This window comes from Triturus cristatus, chromosome 3_2, assembly GCF_964204655.1.
Source record: "Triturus cristatus chromosome 3_2, aTriCri1.1, whole genome shotgun sequence".
NCBI lineage: Eukaryota > Metazoa > Chordata > Amphibia > Caudata > Salamandridae > Triturus > Triturus cristatus.
The window spans coordinates 334,149,898-334,174,732 of NC_140584.1; the positions used below are offsets into that span (position 1 = coordinate 334,149,898).

Here is a 24,835-nt window from a genome sequence, read left to right on the forward strand (position 1 = left end):
GCCTATGTTTTGCATTAGCTAGCTCGCAGTTCCACTAGAATCTCTTATTATCAGAGAGATTTGTTTTTGGCAACCTCAGAACACAATAACCTCAGACTCGTGGAAGCAATACACTACTTTTCACCCAGTCACTCGTGCTTGCTTCTTTTGCTCTCAGAGAGATACATAGAAGAAACAGTCGAGCGTGTTTACAATAAGAATTTATTGTACCGTTGTTCTTCTCATGTAGAATAAGTGCACTGCTACAACTGTGACACAGTAGCAGAGATATAGAACCAGCAGTACAGTGAATAAAAATGAATAGTATTGTTCTACCATTTTGCACTAGTCATGAACACATACATGAATACAGAATGCATTTATAAAAAAAGTGCGTACTCCTAAGATGCCTGTCTAGATGTACCTAAGTGTACCTAGCATGTGAGTAGGTGCAAATGAGCCTAAGCCTAGAGTCTAAAGTCTTAGAGTCTAAGATCCAAGAATCCTGCTAGGATTTAGTCGAACCCCCATACCTGAATAGTGAGAGTGTGGGACTTTGTCCTGTACTTGAGCTGGACACCCCGCAAGGGATAGTCAGACCACTGTCAGCTGGAGCGATGGCATGCCAGAGCCGCAGGGTCTCTGGTCAGTGTGTCGGCCTTGAAGTCTCGGTTCCCTCCTGCCTACTGATAGCAAGAGGTGCTGTACTTATACAGTCTATGTATGTGTGTTACCCATTGTTCAGTATGAGGATGACATTGGAGATTAAAACTTGTGCGTCGATGGGAGAGGTGAAGTATGCCTCCTGGAGAGTGTACTCATCAATTATTCATATGTGCTAAGGATGACGTCTTAGCAATATCGATTGGGAAAAACCCACCCTCAGCATGGAACTAGGTGAAAGGTTTAGTCCATAAAAGGCTGCAGTCCTTATAAGGCGTGATGTCCCTATAAGGCATTCTGTCCTTATTTGGAGTTATGTCCTTATAAGGCTCGTTCATATGAAATAATGGGAGCTGATGTAGGGAAAGTGTACAATGTTCCCTGGGCCTATATTAGGGTACCAATCTGAAATATCATACCAAAACAGCAGTGAGGTCTGAAGAAAGTGTGAGCAGAGCTACCCCAGCAGGTTCGTTGGGAGAAGCAGAATACATTGGGGCACCAGTTGGAAGGTGTCTGCTTTAGACTTGGTGGAGGATTGACCCAACCTGGGCGACAGGGGACTTACCCCCCCCCCCCCCCCACTGCATTGTGGTTCAGTGTTGGGCATGCAAAGGGCCGCAGACACCTGGACAGACAGATCCTGAACCCCAGCATATATCTGGACTCCCCCAATCCCACCCCCAGCCAGCTGGTTGATCCAGATTTTGGAAATGGTGAGGGGCTTGTGTTGTGATCTGCAAGAGTCTGCGCCAATCTGCATTGCTGCATTGGAGGAATCAGGAGGGAAAGAGGAGTGATGAGCAGCCATCAGCCAGAGGAAGACTTGGCCAGGTGAGCTGAGATGCACTGAGATCCGGAGCAGTGTGATTTGCATAGTGGATGTAGGTCCATCCCATCTGGTGCAAGAGAAAACCTAGAACCTTGCACTATACCTCGGGTGCTCAAGATGTCCTCCCTAATACTGAGGCTCACCTGGGCCCATTCTGCTGGCTACCTGATCTTGGAGATTAATGCAGTGGGCCCCGGCACCACAGACCACCAAAACCTGCATTGTACTTCTCTAACACGCAGAAAGGACCAGAAGGGGCAGCGCAGAGTCCAGTGACCATCAAGGGCAGAGTGAGACCAGAGCCACAGAGTTATGTTGGAACCACAAAGTGGACAGTTGGATGCCAATGGTAGGTACAGTTGGAAATTGATACTCACTCCCTGTTGCCCCTCCATCACTTAATATCAAGACCTGCAGGGGGTGCCAAATATGGGCAGAGCCCAACCCACAAATTATACCAGCGCTTCACAACCTGCAGTGATAGAGAGTGCTTGCAGCACTCAACATCTGAGGACACAGTGCCCTAAAATCCCCCCCACAAAAACTGTACACAATCAATTAATGGCTTGTAAAGCACGACTACTCACCTCACCCATAAGAGTCTCAAGGCGCTTGGGGGGGGAGGAATCTGCTGGTCCGTCGAAAGCGCTTTGGTTCAGTCCAACATCCAGGTCTTGAGGTCCTGCCAGAATTGAGGCAGTGACGGAGATTGCCTGAGGTGGGGTTGGCAGGGTGTTCCAGATCTTTTCTTCGAGGGAGTAGAAGGATCTTCCTCTGGCTGTGGTCTTGCAGATACATGGTATGGTATCCAAGATCATTTGGGTGGAGCGGAGGTCTCTGGTAGGTATATGGAATGCGATGTGGTGGTTGAGGTACGCAGGTCCAGCTTCAGGTAGGGCTTTGTAGGTATCTGAGAGTAGTGTGTGAGGAGCCTGAAGGTCCATGATGAGGACTTCAGTCTTTTCTGAGTAGAGCTTGAGGCAGTTCTTCATCCAGGCGGCTACAGCCTTTATCCCGTTGTCAAAGTTGTTCTTGGGGACTGTGGGTTCGTTGGTGAGGGAGAGAATTTGCTGGGTGTCGTTGGCGTAGGAGACGATATGGAGTCTGTGGTGTCTGACAATGGCTGCGAGCGGGCCATGTAGGTGTTGAAAATCTTGGGGCTCAGGGAGGAGTCTTGAGGTACTCCAAAGCTGATCTCTGTGGGTTCCAAGAGGAACAAAGGTAGTCTCTGACTCTCTGTGTTTGGCTGGTGAGGAAGGAACGGATCCATTCCAGGAATTTGTCTCAGATGTCAGCGTCCTGGAGTCTTGTGCATAGGGTGCAAAGAGAGACGGTATCAAAGGCCGCCAAGAGGTCCAGGAGGATGAGGGCTGCAGTTTTGCCTCGGTCGAGGAGGGCGCGGATGTCATCTGTGACTGCGAGGAGATTAGCCTCGGTGCTGTGGTTGCTTCCCAAGCCGGCTTCGGAGAGGTCCAGGATGTGATTCGCTTTGATGAACTCGGGAAGTTAGGCATTGATGGCCTTCTCGATGACCTTGGCTTGGAAGGGGAGGAAAAAGAAGGGTCTGAAGTTCTTGGGGTCTGTCAGGTCAGCAGAGGGGTTCTTCAGCAAGGGCTGATCTCTCCTTGTTTCCAGTCTTCTGGGAAGGTGGCGGAGTTGATGGAGCAGTTGCTGGTGCAGCAGAGTTCTGGGACGATGGTGGTGCCTATCTGAAGATGTGATGCGGGTAGTGGTCAGTGTGTGCTCCAGAGTGGGTGCTCTTAATAATCTTTAGGGTGTCATCCGCGGGGAGGGCCAGCTGAATAGGGTCTGTTGGCGTCCAGCATTGTAGGGTATGGTAGTTACGGGTAGGGTGGGAGGGTCTTGGGGATCAAGGTTGTCGAAGCTGCTGTATATTTCCTTGATCTTGTGGTGGAAGTAGTTGCCAAGTTTGTTGTAGAGGTCTTGGGGGGAGGGGGTGTCTGCTGTCTCTGTGCTGGGTCTGGCGAATTCTTTGACTACGGCGAAAAGCTCCTTGCTGTTGAGTGTATTGGCATTGATCCTTTCTTGTATGGCCACTTTCTTTGTTGTTCTGATGAGGTGGTGGGTTGAGGTTGAGTGGTCTTCTGGGGTTTCGTTGCTCCTCCATCTCTTCTCGAGCCGTCTACAGGAGCGTCTGGACTTATGAAGGGTGGGAGAGAACCAGCTGACTTTCTTGGAGTGTTGCTTACTTGGGGCTTTCTTCAGGGGAGCTAAAGTGTTGGAGCAGTCAGAGATCCATTGGTGAAGGTTGCGTGCTGCGATGTTGGCGTCTTTGGATGTCTGTGGAGAGGTTTTGGTGAGGGAGGTGATGAGCTGTTTTCTGGTGACCTTGTTCCAGCTTCAGCTTAGTGGTGGGCATGGTGGTATATGGTGGGTTTGGTAAGGTGAAGTGGACTCAGCAGTGGTCGGTCCACAGGAGCTCAGTGGTGTGGCTGAAGGTGATGTTGTCACTGGCAGAGAAAATGGGTCAAGCATGTATCCCGCGGTTGAGCGTGTATCCCGCTGAGTGGGTTGGGGATGTGACCAGTTGTTACAAAGAAAATAACAGAAAATTTGTGTGATATGTGGTGTGGATATCAAGTGTCTAAACAGATACTAGAGTGTTTGCAAAGGGGTATGCTAGTAAAACGTTTAAGCCCACATTGTGTTAATGCCAGTTTTCAGGTTCAGAAGTGTCCATTCTGTAACTAAACATTGATGAAAACCGGTGAATAGGTTAGAGGTCTTTCACTTTATTACCTCTGGTGACTGTCGCAAAGAGACCTCTGATCATTGGCCTTAAATCTAATTTTGATGCATGATTGTGGGATACAGTCTGATACCAATGGTCAAATAAAGATAAGATGAAATTAAAGTAAGAAACATAGGACCCATGTGAAGCTTTTTGTTGTACTGCAGTTGTCTCTGTCCTAAAATGATCAGTTCTGTTTTAGAACAATTATTGATCTTCTACAAAAATATGATGAACTGAGAGGGAAAATCTTGCTGAAGTGACTGTTCCTTAGAATTAATCAAATTACTGCACCAAAGTCATCTTCTACATTTAAACATTATAATTGAAGGTAATGACTTTCCTGTTTCATAGTCCATTTTTTAAATTAGGAAATTATGTTCAAAGGTAATAGCAAAAATTGTTTTGGTTAACCAACTGATTTGCCACCTTAGAAAGCAGATACACAAGTAGCTTCATAATGTTAGCTTCAAACAGTTACTATAAAAATGCAAATTTAATAAAGTTATTGAGTATCACAAACATAAACTCCTCTTTGATTGCAGAAATACTATCGAAACCCTCCTATGAAAGCTCTCTAGAGGATAATTACCTACCCAGATGTAGTTGGATATATACTCTAGATAGGGCACTAGATTCTCATTACGGTACTTGTACAGGCCAACTTCAAACAAGTCTTCCTCAGTATCTTTAATACATTCTACGATCTGAAGAGAAATTACAATATCCTCCTCCGTAAAGGGCAGAGAATGACAGGATATTACATCTTTTCCTGATCCCAAGATGTTTGCAGAGTTTATAGTGCTATGCTTTCATGATTCATAATATTTTTCTATGAGGGAACATAAAGTCTGAAAAAATAACACTGCATTACATGTCTGTGGTGATATGCCGTGGCAGGTGATCATTCAATTCTAATATTCAATTTTGTATTTCTACTATCTTTTCTAGAATGTGTCCGTACAATCATCTGCCAATAGTGATGAATTCTTTACTGGATGAATTTGACAAGCTTATACCCTGTCTCATTATCTTGAAATAGTAATAGATAAATGAGCTGAAACAATTGTAGTTGGGAATTGTTGCATGACATCAATGAATAGATAGTTACTCCCTACAAAAAAATAAAGCAGGGGTTGTACCAAAAGTGTTTATTATAGAAGACATGTTGTTCTGATGAGTATAGACCTCCAGATAACCAAGAAGTGGGAGTACCTCTACATCAATCATATCTACACAGCTTTACAGGAGCAGGTTTTTTTGTGCATTTGTTCCCTTTCAACTAATATATTTATTATTGGGGTCCAATTCAGCATTAAATTCTCATCTGTGGGAGGAATTAAAAGACCAATAATAATATTGAATTGGAACGGAGAGATGGATTTTCTATCCATTATCCTTTGGTACTACCTCTACAAAGGTTAAAATTTCTATGCTATTGAGACTTGGAAGACCTAAATAAGCAGACATTTCTCCATGTTATTAGTGTCTAAATTTACAGTTTTAGTCCCAGTTTGGACTAAAGTAGCGTTATGAGCCTACTGAACAGCAGTATGAGATTGGGACTTGAAGATTTCCTAAATCCATTTATTCTTTTTTAAAATACTGTTAATTCCTTTATTGAGCCTCTTGAAGCATTAAGATTCCAACTTCACTTTCAGTAGAAATTCCATTGTAGCACTACATCTAAACTGCCCCTTATTATTCATTCCATTAATATTGACTGATGCAATGTAAATTATTTGTTGCACAATTATATTTATTAATACATTCTTGGAATGCCTGATCTAATCTGTCTCCCCGTTGAATTCATCTCCACTTTTTCACTTTTTCCCACCAGAGTTCCCCAGATTTCCCCAGAGACTTTCTGACGCCACTAACCACCCATTGGTAGACTTCCCACCCTTGAAGAGAATCTATTCTCTGGACAACAATTGATCCTCATAGCCGAGATTATTTCCACTGAACAAGGTTTGTTTCATTTGTAGGAACCAATAGGTGATCTTTGCAAGCCAGGAAATATATTTCTTTTTCATTTTTACAATTTACAATGATTACACAATCCTTTCATCATAACCACCAATCAAACTATCACAACACATTAAGTGCAATGTCAGAAACTAAATCAATCAGTCAGAATTCCTAACTTCCACCATGTAGTACTGCTGATGAACTGGCCAAACGGTCAGATACTTGGCCCAAGAGCCAACAATTAACCATAATTTCTAACTGTTTAAATAAATTGTTTACATTGGTGGTCCTCCTCAATTCCAATTAATTCCATTTTCAACAAAACTTGAAATTTGGAGAGTTTTTCACCTCAGCTGTGTCTCTGTGAACATAAATGGGAAAATACAAGGTAGGAAGATCCAATATAGGTGGCTACTGTGCAAGTCTTTTAAATTGTCATCAAGAAAGTTCCTTTAGTTGAATCTCCTGGAAGATAATAAGAATGGATTTGTTTCTGCTTTGTGTTTGTATGGAACCAAAAGGGTTCATTATGACTTTAGACTCGAATTTGTGAAATGCTCTTCAGTCCCTACCTCTATGATTTTGCTTCAAGCATAAAGAACGTTACCAAAATGAAAGATAGCGTCAATCAGATTTCCAAATAAGATGGCAGAATTGTATTTTATATAGTCTGAAGATGTAGCATTTGAGATGTCACCTCCAGGACTAAGGAAGGAGACAACAAGAGAATGAATGAGAAGTCCTTATTGTACGGTGTCTAGGAGTTGATTGTGAAATATGAAAAGGAGAAAATGTGTAACTGAGGTGTAACAACTAACTCTGTGTAAGAAACATGCTATTAGAATTAAATAAATTGATCTAATTACAGATCTGAAATGATGGTCATGATTTATAAAAGGTCACACATAAATTAATGGATTGTTTAAAATCATCCTGAAGTGAACAGTAGCATTAAGATCAAAGAAATTTGCAACAGCACTGCAAATTATGAAGTTTTTGCATAACAAGTTCTTGTGACATTATAAAAAACACGTACATCAAAAGCCATCACTTAAATCATACTGTGCTTGATTTCTTACATGTACCTGACCGTGCATACGATTCGTGACACGTGTGAGTGATTTGTGCTGCCAGGTCCATATAATACTTCTTTTTATCCTCTCTTGCATCTGCTGCTCCCAAAGCAATCATGCCTCCAGAGAAGCATGCCAGGTGCCCCATCTTGTGGTCTAAAAGTCCACCTCTCCATTCTGCAATGTAGGTTAATCCTCCAACGGACCTTTTAACAAGATGTGCTTCTATTGCCTGTAATTAAATATTTATTAATGTTTTAGAAAATGTCTATTTAAAATGCATAAACACTCAAATATCATCAGGGAAATTGCCACTTTTACAACAGCTTAGTCTGAGGTTGCATTTGCAGCTACTCACATAGTCTCTGAAAGATTGGGCATTTAAAAATGTAGGTTCAGTCAATGCAGCAGTTATGTTATTTTTATATAAATATCATGTTTGCCAAAGAGTTGGAAATACACTGGCTGAACTGAGTCCTGTGGCCTAAAACCTGTAAAAATACATCACAGATTTGCTAGAATACATACATTTCTGCGAATACAGAGTGGAAGACTCAGAGAGACAGTGATGTAAATGTATAGGAATGTGTAGTTTGTGCCCATAAAAAATATGGGGGCCTTTTTCTTGGTTTCAGATTAGCCAAGGTTTAGGAACCTTTTCTGAATTATGGCCTATAAAAGTTTGCAATTTGCGATAACAACACTTGTGGACTTGCCTGTACTTTGCAGACCTTAGGTGCGTGTTTTAAGGTATAATGTGGTTATGGATTCTATGAAATCCAAAGCCACCTCTGTAAATTTTGGATTTCATACTCTTTCAAAATCTTTCCAAGGCCCATTTTGGGTTTTCTTCAGATAGCCATGGTGGCAAAGCTGCTGCAGTCAATCTCATATGGTTGTGAAATAATAATAGGAAAGAAGGTGGAGGGGATGCAGGACCTGCTAATTGCAAAATCATACCCGATCGTTCATAGACTCCCAAATCACACATCGCAGGCCGAACTATGCCTCGAGTTAGGTTCAACAAACAATCAATGGCCACAAAGTGCTCTTTCTTAAAACCGTGCCACAGATTTAGACTGCCAGAAGATAACACATTGCCAGCACGCGACTGGCTTGAAATAAACCAGCCAAACTAAAAATTCAACTTCAGATGCAGGTTTTGAAATGTCCTGCAGTCACTGCAAGCCTCTGACCTATGGAGTATCATCTGCAGAGTTGAAAAAAATCCTTAAGAGATCTGCCAGACTTCTTACCATGCAAAAAGACAAATCAAACCTGGAGAAGCGTGCTCATGCCTGGCAAAGTATTAATTCCTACGACTCGTCAATCTTACAAACATATTTTGACCTGGGATTTTCACTCAATCTTAAACTCAAGTTTATGCGCCTATGCCCGGGTATCCAGCCAATCCTGGACCAATTACCCCATTGGCTAAAACCGGCTAAGACAACCTGCAGACCCTGTGAAGCAGGAAAAGAGACCCTGACACACATCCTTTGGATCTGCCCAGCTATGAGATCGCAGAAGGATGATGTGGGGTGGCGCCTTCAATCAGGCAGCTGTCTGAATTTTGAATTTTGATATATATTTAATGTCCAAGATTATACTTTGAAGTATTTTAAAAATGCTTTTTAGGGTGTTTAAATTTAAACGAATGAGTAACTATTATGCAGCTGAAAATTGACATTTTGCACAATTGTAATTTTATTGCCATTTCTTTGACGTTTGCTGGTGTAATGGTTTTAATCAACTATGCACTTTTGAAAATACATTTGAATTATAATATGGTTGTCTAAGTGAGGTGCACGATAGGAATTTGTGATTCAACATAGCACAGCTTTGTGGTAGTTCCAACGTACATGACAAATGGACATGCATTTCAATTAATGTAAAGATCAGAGGATACGGGTAGTGTGTTTGTTCCCACATATTTCGGTCAGCAGGCATTCATCCAGTAATAATGAAGGCTGACATAGAAACTGGCAACATGGCCCTAAGGGCCATAATTAAAACAAGGACTGCCAGGGAGTGTTGATGAGAAGCTAAACACAGATTGGTTCGTTTCAGGTGCCTCAGGGTTTCTGGTGTCAGAGGTACTGCAGATTAGAAGTTATAAGCATAGTATGAAGTACAATAGTCATGTGCATGAGGTCCACTAAGCCAATGCAGCAGCAACTAAAAAACATAAGGTGGACAGAATCAACACTTACGGACCTGTGCAGTTAATTTAATTCCTATCAGACGGGTAGTAGAGTCAAGTCAAGTCAAATTAACTTAATTCAGCACACAGCCATAATAGTTTCGACAGTCAAGCAATACAAATTTAAAATACACATTTTTCTTACAAAAAAATATTAATAAGATAAAAGTTCCATTATAAGCTAAAATCATACTGATGCATAGATGTAATAATAGCCGTAAAATGTGGACCAATTTGAGATAAAAAACAAGGAATACAGATCATTTCAACTCCCCCCATTTATTGCACTTCATTGCGTTTCCTAATGCTCATTGCTGTTCTAATAAAATTTAAAACAGCAGTGAAAATAACAGAATTGGTAAGTGATTGCAGATATCTGTACCCCTCAATATGTGTACCTGGGCGAATACTTAATAGTAGAGTTAACAAAAATCTACTCTGTGGCTCTTTATAAAGTGCACAAAAAATCGTAAATTGCAAGATGCTCGGAGAAGGTCTATTTTCACATGGGCAGGGAATAAGGTTGTCCGTCCACCTAGATTGTTTGGGGAACGCTACCAAAAAGTTCAGAGTGCTAAGGTGAAATCTTGTTAAAAGAAAACGCATCTGGCTATTCGTTGTAAAGGATAGGTAATATTGCTGTTTGTGCATGAAAGGGCAACTAGGGCCTGGTGCCTTCAATAGTAAATGACGCGAATTTGCCCAGACCCTATACTCCTCTTTAATTATACCCTTTGCGTTTAAGGGGATACTCAACGGAGTGTCAAAGTACTCACCCAACCCAATCTCGGATAACCTATCCCTCACAATCCGAAGCCAGGGGATCTTCTCAGACTTGTCTAAATTAATACAGTCTTCGATGATCTCCCTGGAAAACTGTAACTCTTCTGAGACCCAGATTTTGGCCCACAAGAGCAAAGGGGCACCAGCGATACGATCTTCTATGTATTCCATCCCCACTTCTCCATGAGAAAATGAGGTGGCGGAGCTGCTTGGAATCATCAACAAGCATTTTATAAACTTGTTCTCCACTTATTGTAGTGGGTGACTTCTTTGATAGCCCCATACGCCCGCCCCATACTATGCGACTGACAAGCATTTTGCATTGAATAGGGTAACCAGCTCAGACACTGACTTGTGGCCTAGCTTACAGGTGAACCTAAAGAGCCCCTCCACTACTCTACTTGTCTGCTGTTCCCTAGCCATAATCAGGGAATCCCATTTCAAATCCTTGCTAAACATGTTCCCCAAGTATGCAAACTGATCCACCCTTACAATGGACTTACCCCTGACATTAACCTCTTCCATGCTCATGACGTCTCCCGGCCGTCATGAGTCACGATGGGCGTGTGCGGACGACGGCCGGGAGATGTCATGACCACGCCCAGGAATGGAATGTCCAGCACTGCGGCAGCGCTGCAGCGGAATTTGCGCCGCAGCGAAGAGGTTAAAACGTCTGCTTTTAACCTTTTTTGGGCCGCATACCATTATGTAAGACTTTGAGAAATTAACCCTCAAGTCTAAAGGGAGGTTTGAAGGCTATTGGCCGTCAAAGCCATGAGTACAGTATCGTCCGCATATGAGAGCAGCAGAACTGGCTGACCATTAAGGCGGGGAAAATCGATTTTCTTGCCTAGTAAAAATGCTTCCAGACCATTTGTGTAAATTAAAAACAGAAAAGGAGTTAGAATGCACCCCTGCCGAACTCCTTCGGTTGAGGCAATGGGCTTTGTCCTTTCCCCGTGTGATCCAAATCTTATGGAAACATATGTATTAGTGTGTAGCCTTTTTAGGAGCAGGATTAGTGCACTCTCAAACCCCATTTCTGTCATTAGTGCCCACAGTTTCCCCCTGTTCACAGTATCAAATGCACAGGACAAGTCCATGAAGGCAAGGTGGATAAAATCACTCTTTGACCTCATGTACTTGCCCAATGGACAAGGACAGATTTAGGCACTGCTCTGTTGTTCCCAATCCCCTCCGGAAGCCATACTGTGTCTTCAAAATGATCCCCCTACTAGTTGCCCATGACTCTAGTCGAGCAAGGATTACCCTACTCAATACTTTGGCGGTAGAGTCAATAAGGGAAATGGGCCTATAGCAGGCAGGGTCATTTCTATTCCCTTTCTTAAACACGGGTACAAGGACTGCCAGGGAGTGTTGATGAGAAGCTAAACAAGGATTGGTTCGTTTCAGGTGCCTCAGGGTTTCTGGTGTCAGAGGTACTGCAGAGATTTGTGAATGAAAGAATGATAACTTGTCAATAAGGGCTCTTGTCATTGCAAATACTCTTCCTGGGCGAGGTTTTATTGAAATGGCCCACATGGCATGGCCGCATGGAGCAAGCAAATTGGATCTTTAACTAACAGAAGAATTTCTATAATCTCAAGGTTTAATTTCAACATATTCTGACACATTGAGAGCAAGATGTTTGACATGTATTCCCTAAAACTACAGCATGCTGTTGAATCGTAGGACAAATTAGAAGTTATAGGCATAGTATGACGTACAATAGTCATAGCTGTGTATGAGGTCCACTAAGCCAATTCAGCAGTGACTAAAAACATAAGGTGGACAGAATCAACACTTACGGACCCTTGCAGTTGATTTAATTCCTATCAGACTGGTAGTAGAGTCATTCTAGTGGGTTCAATTGTGCCAGTGAGAAATTAACAGATCCATGTGTATCTCCATTTACCAATACCACAAGGACCTGATTGAAAAAAAATGATCACAATGTTCTATCCAAAGGACCATAAAAGACTACCGCAATCAGTACTTTGACAGCAACCCTATTCAAATCTAGGGTGATTACAAGCATACATAATTCTTTGAGTTCTGCAGAACATTGCCTTCCCTCGTTCATTAATTTGGCTGAATACATTTATGCAGCTGATACCAGATTGCTCATCGCATGAGCTTAGAAGCATTTAGCAGATAAGAAATCAGACAAAAAAATTATGATCCCTCAGATCTGAAGTATGCCGAGTGGCTGGTAGCAGTATCATGGCTTTCAAACATAGCTTGTGTCAACATATTCTACTGAATCAGTGGTTGAGGAATGATTTGGAATTATGTGTTGGTGCTTGTCAGAAGCCAGGTGGATGGTTGCACGATTTTCTTGAAGGTGTAAAAGGATTTTGCTGGGCAGAATGCTTCTATATTGATTCATTATTGTAAATAGCTGTTAGATCATGACTGTCTATTGCAGAGCTGTTTGGTGTATTCATTTAAACAACATGCGTTTCAAGAAATTTCTCAGACCAGGCCTGTTCGGACGATCATTTTATCTGAATGACTGACACAAAGCAGTGTATGAGGATTGTCTGGTAGGATATATTCCTCACATCAGACTCAATGCCTACTGCCTGTATTCTTGTTTGGTATCAATTTCATACTCTTCTAAATTAACTAAAATTTCAGCACGGAGGGCGTGGCCTGCAGCCGAGCATGAGGGCCGCAGCCTAGAAGAGCTCCGTGGGCGCCGAGGAATCCCCACTTATCCGACACCTTATCCATACATTAATCCGGTCTCAAAGACAAAAATCAAGCACCGGAACGAGTGGGGCACCAGCCGACCTCGCTTGGAGATCGCAAAAGCAATCCTGAAAGAGCCGCGATGCGCGTTCATACTGCGGCCTCCACATGCGGCTGAAACAGGGGCCTTGCGTACCGCCGCGACCCAGCAGGGGAGCATCGGAGCAAGAGCAACCTAATCGGAGAGAGCAGGCGGCGCCAAATACGACACAGTGGATCCGGGCGAACGCGGCTGGCTAGCCACGCGCTGACCTGCTGCCGGTGAGCTCAAGGGCCGGTGTGAGGTTCCTGTGAGGAACTGTAGCGGCGGCATTGAGAACGGGGTCTGCTGACTTGGCGGCGCCACGCTAGCATGACTAGGACATTAACCGATTGCCGTCCACCAGTAACAGAGGTACCGGGGGCGAGTCAGGGGGGGTTTCCAACCTACCCAAGGTGCCCAGTCCACCAGCGAGGCACATAGCATTGCTTACAAACCTGGGAGGGAAGCCCAAGGCGCTAATGCGGGCGTGAAGCAGATCGGAGACCCTGAATGGCACATCAGTAACGGCCGCACACTGAGCGCAGCGGCTTCAACAAAGCGCAGGGCCAGTAGCAACACAAGACAGACCCCAGACCACGGCAGCCACCTAGGTGGGGTAAAAGCGACTTGGAACATCAATTAACGCGCCAGCCACTGGAGGTTGCCCAGAACAAGCGCCAAATTTGCGGAGACACTACTGGGCGCTGCTCCCTCAACCACGTGGCAGGAAACCTGAAAGGCCGCGCTGGACAATTTGTCACAAGGCAGACAGCGGCGAGTACTGCCCCGTACGTGGATCAGGAGTAGCGTTGGCCCGGGGGTCAGAAGAAGATGGGAGGCAGGGGCCAGCGCACAGCCCATCAACTCAAGCTGGACAAATACGCATATTCTAAAGACCTTGCGGAAGTGTCTGACCGCACTACTTCAGAAGGACCGACACACACGCCCGAAGGTCAGTCTGAAGTCACACTACAAGACATCATGTCGACCCTCACCAGCGTCCAGACGACAGTGGGGTCGATCTCAGTGGGTGTCTCCTTCCTCCGCACAGATTTTCAAAAGATGGCCATGAGAGTAACGGAGGTGGAGAACGCAATGGCAACACTCTCCGAAGATACCACCACCCTACAATGGAAGGTCAACCAGCTGGAAGCAGAAAACAGAATAATGGCGGCAAACCTGGACGACCAAGAAGGACGCTCTTGACGCAATAATGTTCGAATTACGGGCGTTCCGGAAAGAGAGAAGGGGGACTGGCAATGGACCTCTACATAGAGGAGCTCATCAAAACACGAGGCGACTCTCCTGTGTTTTCTCTGTAGAGAGGGCTCACAGAGTGCCAGGGGGCAGACCTAAGCCCGGGGCCCCCCAGACCCATACTGGGGCGTATTTTTAATTTTCGCGACCGAGACGCCATACTGCAAACTGCAAGGGTGGCCTCCACTGCGCATAGATAACTCCCTGGTCTCATTCTTTCCAGATTACACGGCGGCGGTCACCAAGAAGAGAAGAAGCTTCCTTGAAGTAAATAAAGAACTCAGTAACAGAGAACTAGCCTACTCAATGCTGTTCCCGGCGAAACTGCGGGTGGTGGCAGATGGGAAACGTGGTTCTTTGAGACACCCGAGGTCGCCCACGAATGGCTTGAGGGCTGGCGCCAGGTTGGTGGACCACGCCGTGTAGGAAGGCCACAACAACGGCATCCGGTGGGAGAGACTCAGCAGGTCCCAGGGATGAAGGGGGCAAGAAGGACCAACCTCGGGCGGAGGGTGGAAAATGACAATGAGCGGCACACCGCAGCAGGAACTAATCGTACGGGAACTACTGGAAGACACCAACGAGATTCGATTGCTGGGCAAGGAAGAGGAGGGGTAACGAGCCCAGGCCGAACGGTCTGGATTGCAGGTGGGGATGCTATAACTGGCACCTGAAGTTATAAACTACATCTACCTAATATGTCTTTGAGCAAGGGGATGTCCACGGTGCACCTCAGACTTCTCTCCCCCTCACACGCAAGTACTGTTTATGAGACTAAAGCACTCTGCACTGTTGGGGTGGCGGGTAGTTGGGAATCCGTCTTGCAGGGAAGCAGGGAGGGGGAGGAGGGAGGGGTACAGTTCATGTTTAAGTTTGTTATTTTTTTGGGGGAGGAGCCTAGCGCGCAACCAAGATGGCCGCGTAGGTGCGAGGCTCCCGAGGACCTCCGCAACCTCCTACATTTATCCTGTATTCATCCTGCCTCGGTTGAGGGGACTGTGTTGGTGAGCCTGAGCTGAGGTGGTACCCGTTTCCCGTTCTCAAATCGGACCTCGGGTGCCGGAGTGAGCACCGATTGAAGTTTGCGGCCTTCTCCTCGCCGGACCCCGGATTTGCGCTGGGGGGTGACCTGGTGGCAAAGTGAACAACAACAACGGCGGGCTGGGCCTGGCGAGTCGCGTACCCCGCACTTTCGCTTTCACTTTCGCACCCCCTCGCCTTCTCTGCGAGTGAGATCGCGGAGCTCTTTGTGTTGGTGTGGCCTCGCTGGGGGACCCTGCCTGCCTGCCGGCTGTGACCCACCCCGTCGATCTGGGGTGGCCCCCCCCGGAGCTCGTGGCCCCGATTGCCTGCCCTCTATGGCGTCGCTGGTGCGAGTGTGAGAACTGTGGCGATGGCCACGAAACAAGATGGAGATCGATCAAAGACCAAGTCGACCCGGCGTGGCGCCGTACATCAGGCCAACATCATGGACCGCTATACCCTCCAGAAGGGATCTCCTGGCGGACCGCACAAGTCCTCTGAGGGCCCTTCTGATGCCCCGGACTTGCCCACGGATCTGACTCTGCAAGACGTCATGGGCGCCATTGCTGAGATGAAGGCCTCGGTGGGCCAGCGGTTCGATACCCTGGCACATAAGATCGACGCGGTCCTCGTGGATGTTGGCCTGGTGAGGGCTGATCTCTCCAAAACCAACGACCGGGTTGATTCTTTGGCCCAAACCGCATCGGGCCTCACGACTGAGGTGGCGGCCCTACAAATGGAGGTGCGCCGACTTCGTCAGGCGAGTGCACTTATGGATCGGCGCCTTGAGGATTCCGAGAGTCGGGCCCGGAGGAACAACATCTGCATCATCGGGGTGCCCGAGGGACGGGAGGAAGCGGCGGCGTATCTATTTGTGGAAGACCTGATCGCTACCCATCTCCAGCCTCGGGGACTGAGTAAATTTTTTGCTGTGGAGAGGGCCCACAGAGTTCCCGGGGGAAGGCCGAGGGTCGGAGCCCCTCCGCGACCTCTCATTGCCCGGATTTTTTACTTTCGGGACAGGGACGCGATCTTGCAAGCCTCCAGACTGCAAGGGCCGATTAAGCTGGAAAATATGGAGGTGAACTTTTACCCTGATTTTACCCAAGCGGTCCAAAAGCAGAGACTGAGCTTCCTGGGCGTCAAGCGCCGACTTCGGGACATGAACCTAAAATATGCCATGCTCTTCCCGGCCAAGCTGCGAGTGGAGGTGGATGGTCGCACGCACTTTTTTGATCGTCCCGAAGCGGCCGGGGACTGGCTGGACACTCTGTCTGGGGATCGTGATCGAGATGGCAGGGGGGGGGGGGCGGCGGGAGGAGACGGCCCACTGGATCGGGACTGAGGGGTTGATATTGGCCCTCACTCTGGACGACTATGATGCCACTTTCGACCGAGCTTCTGTCTTTGTTCTTTCCTCTCCCATGGAGGTTACGTGGGGTCTGGAAGGGGTACTCTTTCCTCCTCTAGGGGGTCTAGCTAGTTTCACTATATAGGGGCGACAGGCACACTGCAAGTTGGGGGGGCTGTCCGGGCTCATGCAGGGGTGCAGGGAGGGGGGAGTTTTGTTGGGGCGGGTGGGTTGGGGTGGGGTGTTGTTCGTTTATACCACAAGGCAAATGTATCATTGTGTTATCTCTAAAGTGCTCTCTGGGGGATGAGTGATGGCTTCTGTTTATGATGGGGGGTAGGGGACTGAGTTTGTTGTCCTGGAATGTTAACGGACTGGGGGACAGGATAAAACGAGGTGTGGTCCTGCAGTTCTTGAAGCGAATTTCGCCCGATATAGTTTTTCTGCAGGAGACACACCTCATTGACTCCTTTCGTGCTATGAATCGACGGGGCTACCGCCTTGTGGCCCATTCGGGTTTCACGTCTGGTTCAAGGGGTGTGGGCATTATGGTTAAGAACTCGCTCCCGTTGGAGATTGATGAGGTGCTCCATGACGACAGGGGACGTTATACGGTTTTGGTGGGCAGAATGGAGGGCAGAGTGGTCGTTTTTGTGTCAGTATATGTCCCGCCCGGGCTGCAGACGACCACCTTTGCGGACCTGGGGCGCCTCCTCCTTGGCCTTCCGGAGGGGATTCTAGTGGTGGGGGGGGATTTTAATGCTGTGGTTTCCGGAACTGTGGACCGTCACCCCCCTAGGGATCTCCCCCGGGCCCAGGCGTGGTTGCCTGGCCTCTTGGATACCTTGGGGCTGGTGGATTGTTGGCGTTTGAAACATCCCACGCAGCTACAGTACACCTTCCATTCCGGGGCTCATGGTAGTCTCTCACGGCTAGATTATGTCCTGGTTCCGGCGGCTCATGTGGGGAGGGTGGGGGAGGTGAGCCATTTGGCGCGGGGTATCTCGGACCACTCCCCGCTCTTGTTGCGCTTTGATATTCTTCCGAGGGGAGAGGGTAGGGTGGTCCCGATTAATCCCTGGTACCTGCGAGACCCCACCATTCGCGCGGAGCTGGTTAAATCCCTTAAGCGCTACTTTGACGAGAATGTGGGGTCTGTGTCATCGGCGGTCTCACTGTGGGAGGCATTCAAGACGGTACTCCGGGGAGAGGCCCTGTCCCTTATTTCCCACTCCCGGAGGCGCGAACAGGAGGAGGTGACCCGTGTTGAAGCTGAGATAACCGAGTTGGAGGGTGATCTAGAATGTGGGGTGACGGAGGATAAACTACATGTTCTCCGACTCAAGCAAGCGGCCTATAAGGCCCTCGTCACGGAGGCGGCCAGGGGCCTCAGTAGAGAGCAACAGGGGAGACTGTATGATGTGGGTGATAAGGCTGGTAAATTAATTGCGTGGCTGGACAAAAAGGAGAGAGCGAGTCGAGTTGTCCCTTTGATTGAGAAACAGAATGGTGTGTGTGTCACTGACCCAGAAGACATTGTTTCTTGCTTTGCAGACTATTTCCGTGGGGTGTATTCCCCAGTGTCCTCCCGCTCTGAAGAGGATTCTCATGCCCTGCTCAGAGATATCGCGCTGCCTTCCCTTTCGGAGGAGGACAGAGTGTCGTTGGACGCCGCTCCAACTTCTGAAGAAATTGCCCTCGCCATACGCTCGGTCGCTTCCGGCAAGGCCATGGGTCCTAATGGTCTTCCCATCGAGTTGTATAAACTGCGACCGGATACGCTGGCTCCACATCTCCGTGCTATGTTCCTTGCGGCCCACTCGACGGGTTCCCTCCCGCTAGACCAGCGTCTGGCTACAATTGTGGTTATCCACAAGGAGGGGAGGCCGCGGGACCGAGTCACATCCTATCGGCCCATTTCGCTATTGAATGCGGAGCCCAAAATTTTTGCCAAAGTGTTGGCCAATCGGCTGGTCGGCGTAGTGTGTGACTTGATTCACCAGGATCAGTCCGTCTTCATCCCCCATCGCAACACAGCGCTTAACCTGCGGCGTTTGCATGGGGTGCTCGCACGTGTCCCGTACATACGGGAGCCGGCCATCTTGGCGTCCTTGGACGCCACTATGGCGTTTGACACACTGGAATGGCCATATATTTGGGCGACGCTCGCGAAATTTGGGTTTGGCCCAGGGTTTATCAGTTGGGTTAAATTGTTGTACTCTGGCCCGCTGGCACAGGTGGTCGTGAACGGTAGAGTATCGGCTCCGTTCGAGCTGGGCAGAGGCACGCGGCAGGGCTGCCCGTTATCGCCGCTCCTTTTCGCGCTCGCCTTGGAGCCCCTGGCGGAGTGGCTGCGGTGGCATCCTTCTATCCGTGGTCTCCGCTGGACCCCCGAGTATGAGGACCGCGTATCCCTATACGCTGATGACATTCTCCTGTACCTGGCTTCCCCACGTAAATCACTGATAGTACTGGTTGATGTATTGCATTCATTTGGCCATAACTAAGGCCTTGTCATCAACTGGGCTAAATCGTGCGTGTATGTTCTCTCCGGGGAGGCTCCTATCCTTCCGCGGGGCTGTCCTATCCAGATCGCCCCGTGGGGATTTAGGTACCTGGGTGTCTTCATTACCCTGGACGCGGAGGCCCGATATAGTCAGAACTTGCTTCCCCCCCTCCAGCGCCTGAAGGAGGATGTCGCACGTTGGAGGCGCTTGCCGCTCTCGCCGCTTGGCCGGGCGGCATTGTTTAAGATGATGTCGCTGCCGCGTTTCCTGTACGCTCTGCAGAACACAATGGACGTCGTCCCAGCGCGCTACTTCCGCGAAGTGGAGAGTTTGCAACGCCGCCTGTTCTGGGAGGGGAGACCGCGTATCGCCCTGGCGAAGCTGACGCTCCCGTGGTATGACGGGGGGATTGCCCTCCCGGATATCAAACGGTATTATTGGGCCTCCCAGCTGGCTGCGATTAATCACGGCCTGTACGGGCCCGCTCTAAACCCGGCCTTTGAAATGAATAAGATGTTACTGCCGGGTGGTGATTATAACCGAGCGCTTTACTCCAGCTCGCTCGACGCACGTCTGACGGGCCCCACGCGTGTCATGGTACGAGTGTGGCACGCGGCTAATGTAGCGATGGGGTGGAAAGATCGTTTGACCCGGGCGTCGCCACTATACGCATCTGAGCAGTTGGGCACCCTGTGGACCTCGAAGGGCTTCGAGAAGTGGGACATGATAGGCATCAGCAGGGTGGGTGACCTCTGGACTAGGGGGGGATTCAAAACGTTCGAGATGCTGCAGACGGAATTCCAGTTGCAGGACAGGGAGTACTTTCGGTATATGCAGATCCGTCATGCGCTATGCTCCGTCTTCCCGGATGTTGCCTCCATCCCGGAGTATTCCCCTCTGGAGGACAGAGTGCTAGATGGACATGTACCGGAAAGCACGATTTCACTAATCTATAAAAAACTCATTAATGACCGCGCGGGATTGCTAACTAGCCTTCGTGAGGCATGGGTTGCCGATGGATTGGAGCTGGACGACGAGGACTGGGTCTCTGCGGTGGCCTCCCCGAAAGAGGTGGCCATACCGGCCTTCCTTCGTTTCGTCCAACTCAAGATACTCCATAGGGTCTACGTCACGGGGCCACGGCTATTGCGTATGGGCTATGCTGTGGACGGGCTGTGGTTCTTTGGGGACCTTTCTTCATATTCTGTGGGAATGCCCGGAGGTGGAGCGATTCTGGCGTGGTGTGCATGAGGTCCTGCGGGTGGTTACGCATGTGTCGCTGCTGCCTGAAGCGAGGAGATGCCTTCTGAATGTGTGGGAACCAACCGACTACTCGGCGCCACAGACGTGGTGGGTGACTCTGGGATATATGGTGGCCAAACGCGACATTGCCCAACTGTGGGGTTCCCAGAGGTCGCCGACTGTCTCGGCCTGGAAGGACAACATGGACTGGTGCATGTTTCGGGAAAAGGTGGTGTATATTGCGAGAGGTAAGCCTGGGACATGGGTGAAAGTATGGGGCCCCTGGAACGCCTACCGCGGGGGAATCTGTACCACGCCGTTATTGCCCGATCCGTCTCCGGCCCCGTCCCCTTAGCCGGTTTATCACCCCGGTACCGGGCACTGAGTCCGCCTAGTCCCTGTCCTGACCTTTTCCCCCCCTTGATACTCCTATGGCTTGGTAGGGTCCCCCTTCTAGGGGAGCACATGCTGCTGTTTCCGATTGTGGGTTGCCTTGTGGATTTGTTTCCTGTTGTTATTTATATCAAAAAGAAACCGTTATGTGGGGTCCGGATGGTGTGGCTACCAACGCTGCTAACTCCTGTGCATTTCCCTTTGCCGCAGCATGCGCGCTATTGTTTGTACCATATGCTCCTTTTGTTTGCTAGCGGCCGGCCTGAAGGTTGTAGGCCCATCTTTGAATATTTTTTTAATTTTGTAATAAACGGTTTAAAAAAAAAAAAAAAAAAGTTTGTTATTTTTAGGTCATTCACACAGGAACATCTAGAGCTGATACAATTTGTGGCAGGGTTGGTGTTGGTGAGGGTCGGTGCACCACTAGAAGTGTTGTGATGGCAAACAATTGCCCTCGAATCCAAGGGGACCTAATATCTGACCGTACGCACTCGCTCCCAGAGAATGCACACACAGTAAGCTCCCCCCTTACCGTAGTATCCTGGAACGTAAATGGTCTGTGCAACAAAATAAAGAGGGGACTAGTACTACAACATCTTAGAAGACATGCTCCGTCAGTGGCCCTTATACAGGAAACACATCTGGTGGGTACAGCCACTGGATAGATGGGGCTACAAAATGGCGGCATTTACGTCGGGCTCCAGGGGAGTGGGGATCTTGATCCGGAAGAGCTGCCCTCTAGTGATGACTGGGACATGAACGGACGATCAGGGGCGTTTTGCAGCACTTGCCTGTCAATGGGAGGGGCGCACATACAACTTTGTTTCTGTGTCTATCCATCCGGCGCTCCACAATATCGCACTCCTGGCCCTGGGTAAATTGCTGCTCGCACTACCCCCAGGGGAACTAATCGTAGGGGGTGACTTTAATGCTACATTAGATGTGGCATGGGACAGACACCCACCGAAAGACCAGGGGACAACTACGTCACACCTCAGGGAATTCCTGGACGCACTTGGGCTAGTAGACATTTGGTGCACGCGTTACCCCACAGAACGTCAATACACTCATCACTCGGGCGCACGCAATAGACTATCGCTAATAGACTATATCCTCACCTCAACAGGGGGTGTCGAAAGTATAGTGGAAATTAAGCACCTGCCTAGGGGTATTTTTGACCACTCGCCAGTGTTGGTGACATGTACATCACACCTCACGAGGAGGAGACGCACATATCCTATATATCCTGGGTTCCTTAAGGGCTCAACCATAAGGAAGGACTTACACAAAACTTCGGGGCACTATTTCCAAGAAAATGAGCGGTCAGTGGCCTCTCCCATCATCCTATGGGAGGCATAACAAACAGTCCTACGTGGACAGGCAACTTCTGCGATCACGGTCCATAGACGAAACAAGGCACAGCAGGTGAGGGAGCTGGAGCAAGCGGTTGGTCGGGCAGAGAGCGAGCACGCGTCAGACCCTAATGATATCACAACCCACACACTAAGCCTTGCAAAACAAGCATATAGAGACCACGTATGGGAGGAGGCCAAGGCACGGGTCACGAAAACACAGCACATCATCTATGAAGTTGGGGATAAGGCCGGTAAACTCCTGGCCTGGTTAGATAAAAAGGAAAGGGCCGCCCGCTGGGTGGCGGAGTTCCACTTACCTAATGGGGAGTCAGTAACGTACTCTCACGCCATAGTCACTACATTCGCACACCACTACGAAAAAATATATACCTCCATTGCAATGACATCGGTGGAGGAGAATCTGGCCTTCCTTAAGGATATACATATGCCGCAGCTGACACCAGAGGATGTACACGCGGTGGAGACAGATCTTACGGCCGATGAAATCACGGCAGCCAATAGAGGGCTCCAGCCGGGGAAAGCACTGGGCCCAAACGGTATCCCCTTGGAGCTTTACAAAAAAGAGGCAGACACACTGGTGCCACACATGCTTAGAATGTACGAAGCCAGCCTCAAAATGGGAGAGACCAACGGGTTGCAACACTTATAGCGATCCCCAAACCGGGTAAACCCCCAGGGGAATGCACCTCCTACCGCCCAATTTCACTTATTAACGCAGAAGCGAAAATACTTGCGAAAACGCTGGTGGCCAGACTCCAGCTTCATCTTACGACTTTGGTACACCCCGACCAATCCGGCTTTTTACCGTGCCGGAACATGGCAATGAACCTCAGGAGACTACATGGAGTGCTGGCTCGCATACACACTATCCAAGAGGAAGCGGTAGTTCTATCTCTAGATGCCAGCAGGGCCTTCGACCGAGTGGAGTGGCCCTTTCTATTTTCGGTGATGCAACATTTCGGTTTCAGGCCTAAATTTTGTGCCTTGATTCGACTACTGTACGCACAACCACTGGCACAAGTGGTGGTCAACGGACGGATCTCGGAGGACTTCCCCCTAGGGCGAGGGATCAGGCAGGGTTGTCCGCTGTCCCCCCTCCTGTTTGCCTTAGTGCTTGAGCCCTTGGTGGCATGGATCAGGAGGGATCCTGTTATACGCGGATTGAGGTGGGCGGAGGGTTGGGACCGCATCTCCCTTTACGCGGATGACATCTTGCTATAGATGGTCACTCAATTGCCTGCTTGACATCTGTGAGTCCTACGGTAGAGTTTCCGGCTATACCATTAACTGGGAGAAATTGGTTTTATACAAACTTAGGGGCCCCCCTCCATGCCTGCCCCGGCGTGTCAAGATCCAGATTGCAGAAGACGGATTCAAATACCTAGGTATACACATCACGCCACACCCCACACAATTTGCTGAGTGTAATCTATTGCCCCCCCCTGAAAAGACTCTGTAGTGATGTGAAACACTGGCATTCCTTGCCTCTGACGCTATTGGGTAGAGCAGCCTTGTTTAAAATGATGGCTCTCCCCAGGTTTTTATACGCGCTGCAAAATACACTTTTCCCAGTCTCTCGCTCCTATCTTAAATCCAGTGAGGCGGAGGTTGGCCACCTCCTGTGGTAGGGGAAGCCCCCTCGCATAGCAATGTGCAAGCTAATACGGGGCTGGTATGACGGTGGAATTGCCTTATCCAACGTTCAGCTTTATTATTGGGCCTCCCAGCTAATAGTGGTTAATCAATGGCTCCACGCCCCACAGGACAAACCAGCATTGCGCATGGATAGGCACACTCTCGGCGCGGACGGAATCCTGGGCACACTATAAAACAAATCCCGGAAACACGCACTGATTGGCCCTACAGCGCACACCGTCCACATTTGGCACATGGCACTCCGCGCACTCGGTTGGGAGGGAGTGATAACACATCATACGCCACTCTGGAACACACCAAAGTTGGGCAAGCTGCGTACAAGTAAGGGTTTCTCCAGATGGGATCTGCTAGGCATATCCAAGGTTGGTGACTTGTGGAAGAAGGGGGGAGTGGTCACTTTCGCACAGTTGCACGCATCGTATCAGATGGCAGGGACGGAGCAATACCAATACATGCAAATCCGACACGCACTGATGAGGGCCATACCTCCAGTAACTGATCTCCCCGAGTCCTCGCCGCTCGAGGATCGATTATTGACGGACTGTCTAACCAAAAAAGCTATTTCTCTCACATACCGAAAATTGGTCAACCACCAGAAAGATCCCACACACACCCTTAGAGAAAAGTGGCAGGCTGAGGTGGGGGAAATGGATGAGCATGATTGGCAGGAGACGCTCTTATTCCCGCGGGAGGTGGCGATCCCCTCTAGACTAAAACTTGTGCAACTTCAAATACTGCACAGAACATACTACTCCAGAACAACACTCCACAAAATGGGGAGAGCAGATATGCCACTGTGTCTTAGGGGCTGTGGGCTGGCGGGCACCTTTTACCACACACTGTGGGACTGTCTCAACATCACACAATATTGGAAGGCCGTCATGGCAACAATCACTCGGGTGTGTGGCTTTGGTGTCCCCCCTGAGCCAAGGAGATGCATTCTCAATGTGTGGGAACCAACAGACCTTAATTACGCGGAGCAGGGCTGGGCCTCACTG

At 48.5% G+C, this 24,835-nt stretch overlaps 1 protein-coding gene across 2 annotated transcripts in view; it reads right to left on the reverse strand.

The window, feature by feature from the left end:
• The window catches only part of MAN1C1 (mannosidase alpha class 1C member 1), a 330,020-nt gene that overhangs the window by 16,516 nt on the left and 288,669 nt on the right, over positions 1 to 24,835 (reverse strand). For both annotated transcript variants that reach the window (XM_085647808.1, XM_085647809.1), the window contains exon 10: positions 7,283 to 7,502. In XM_085647808.1, coding sequence (XP_085503934.1) covers positions 7,283 to 7,502 — 220 coding nt within the window. The remainder of the gene's footprint in view (positions 1 to 7,282; positions 7,503 to 24,835) is intronic.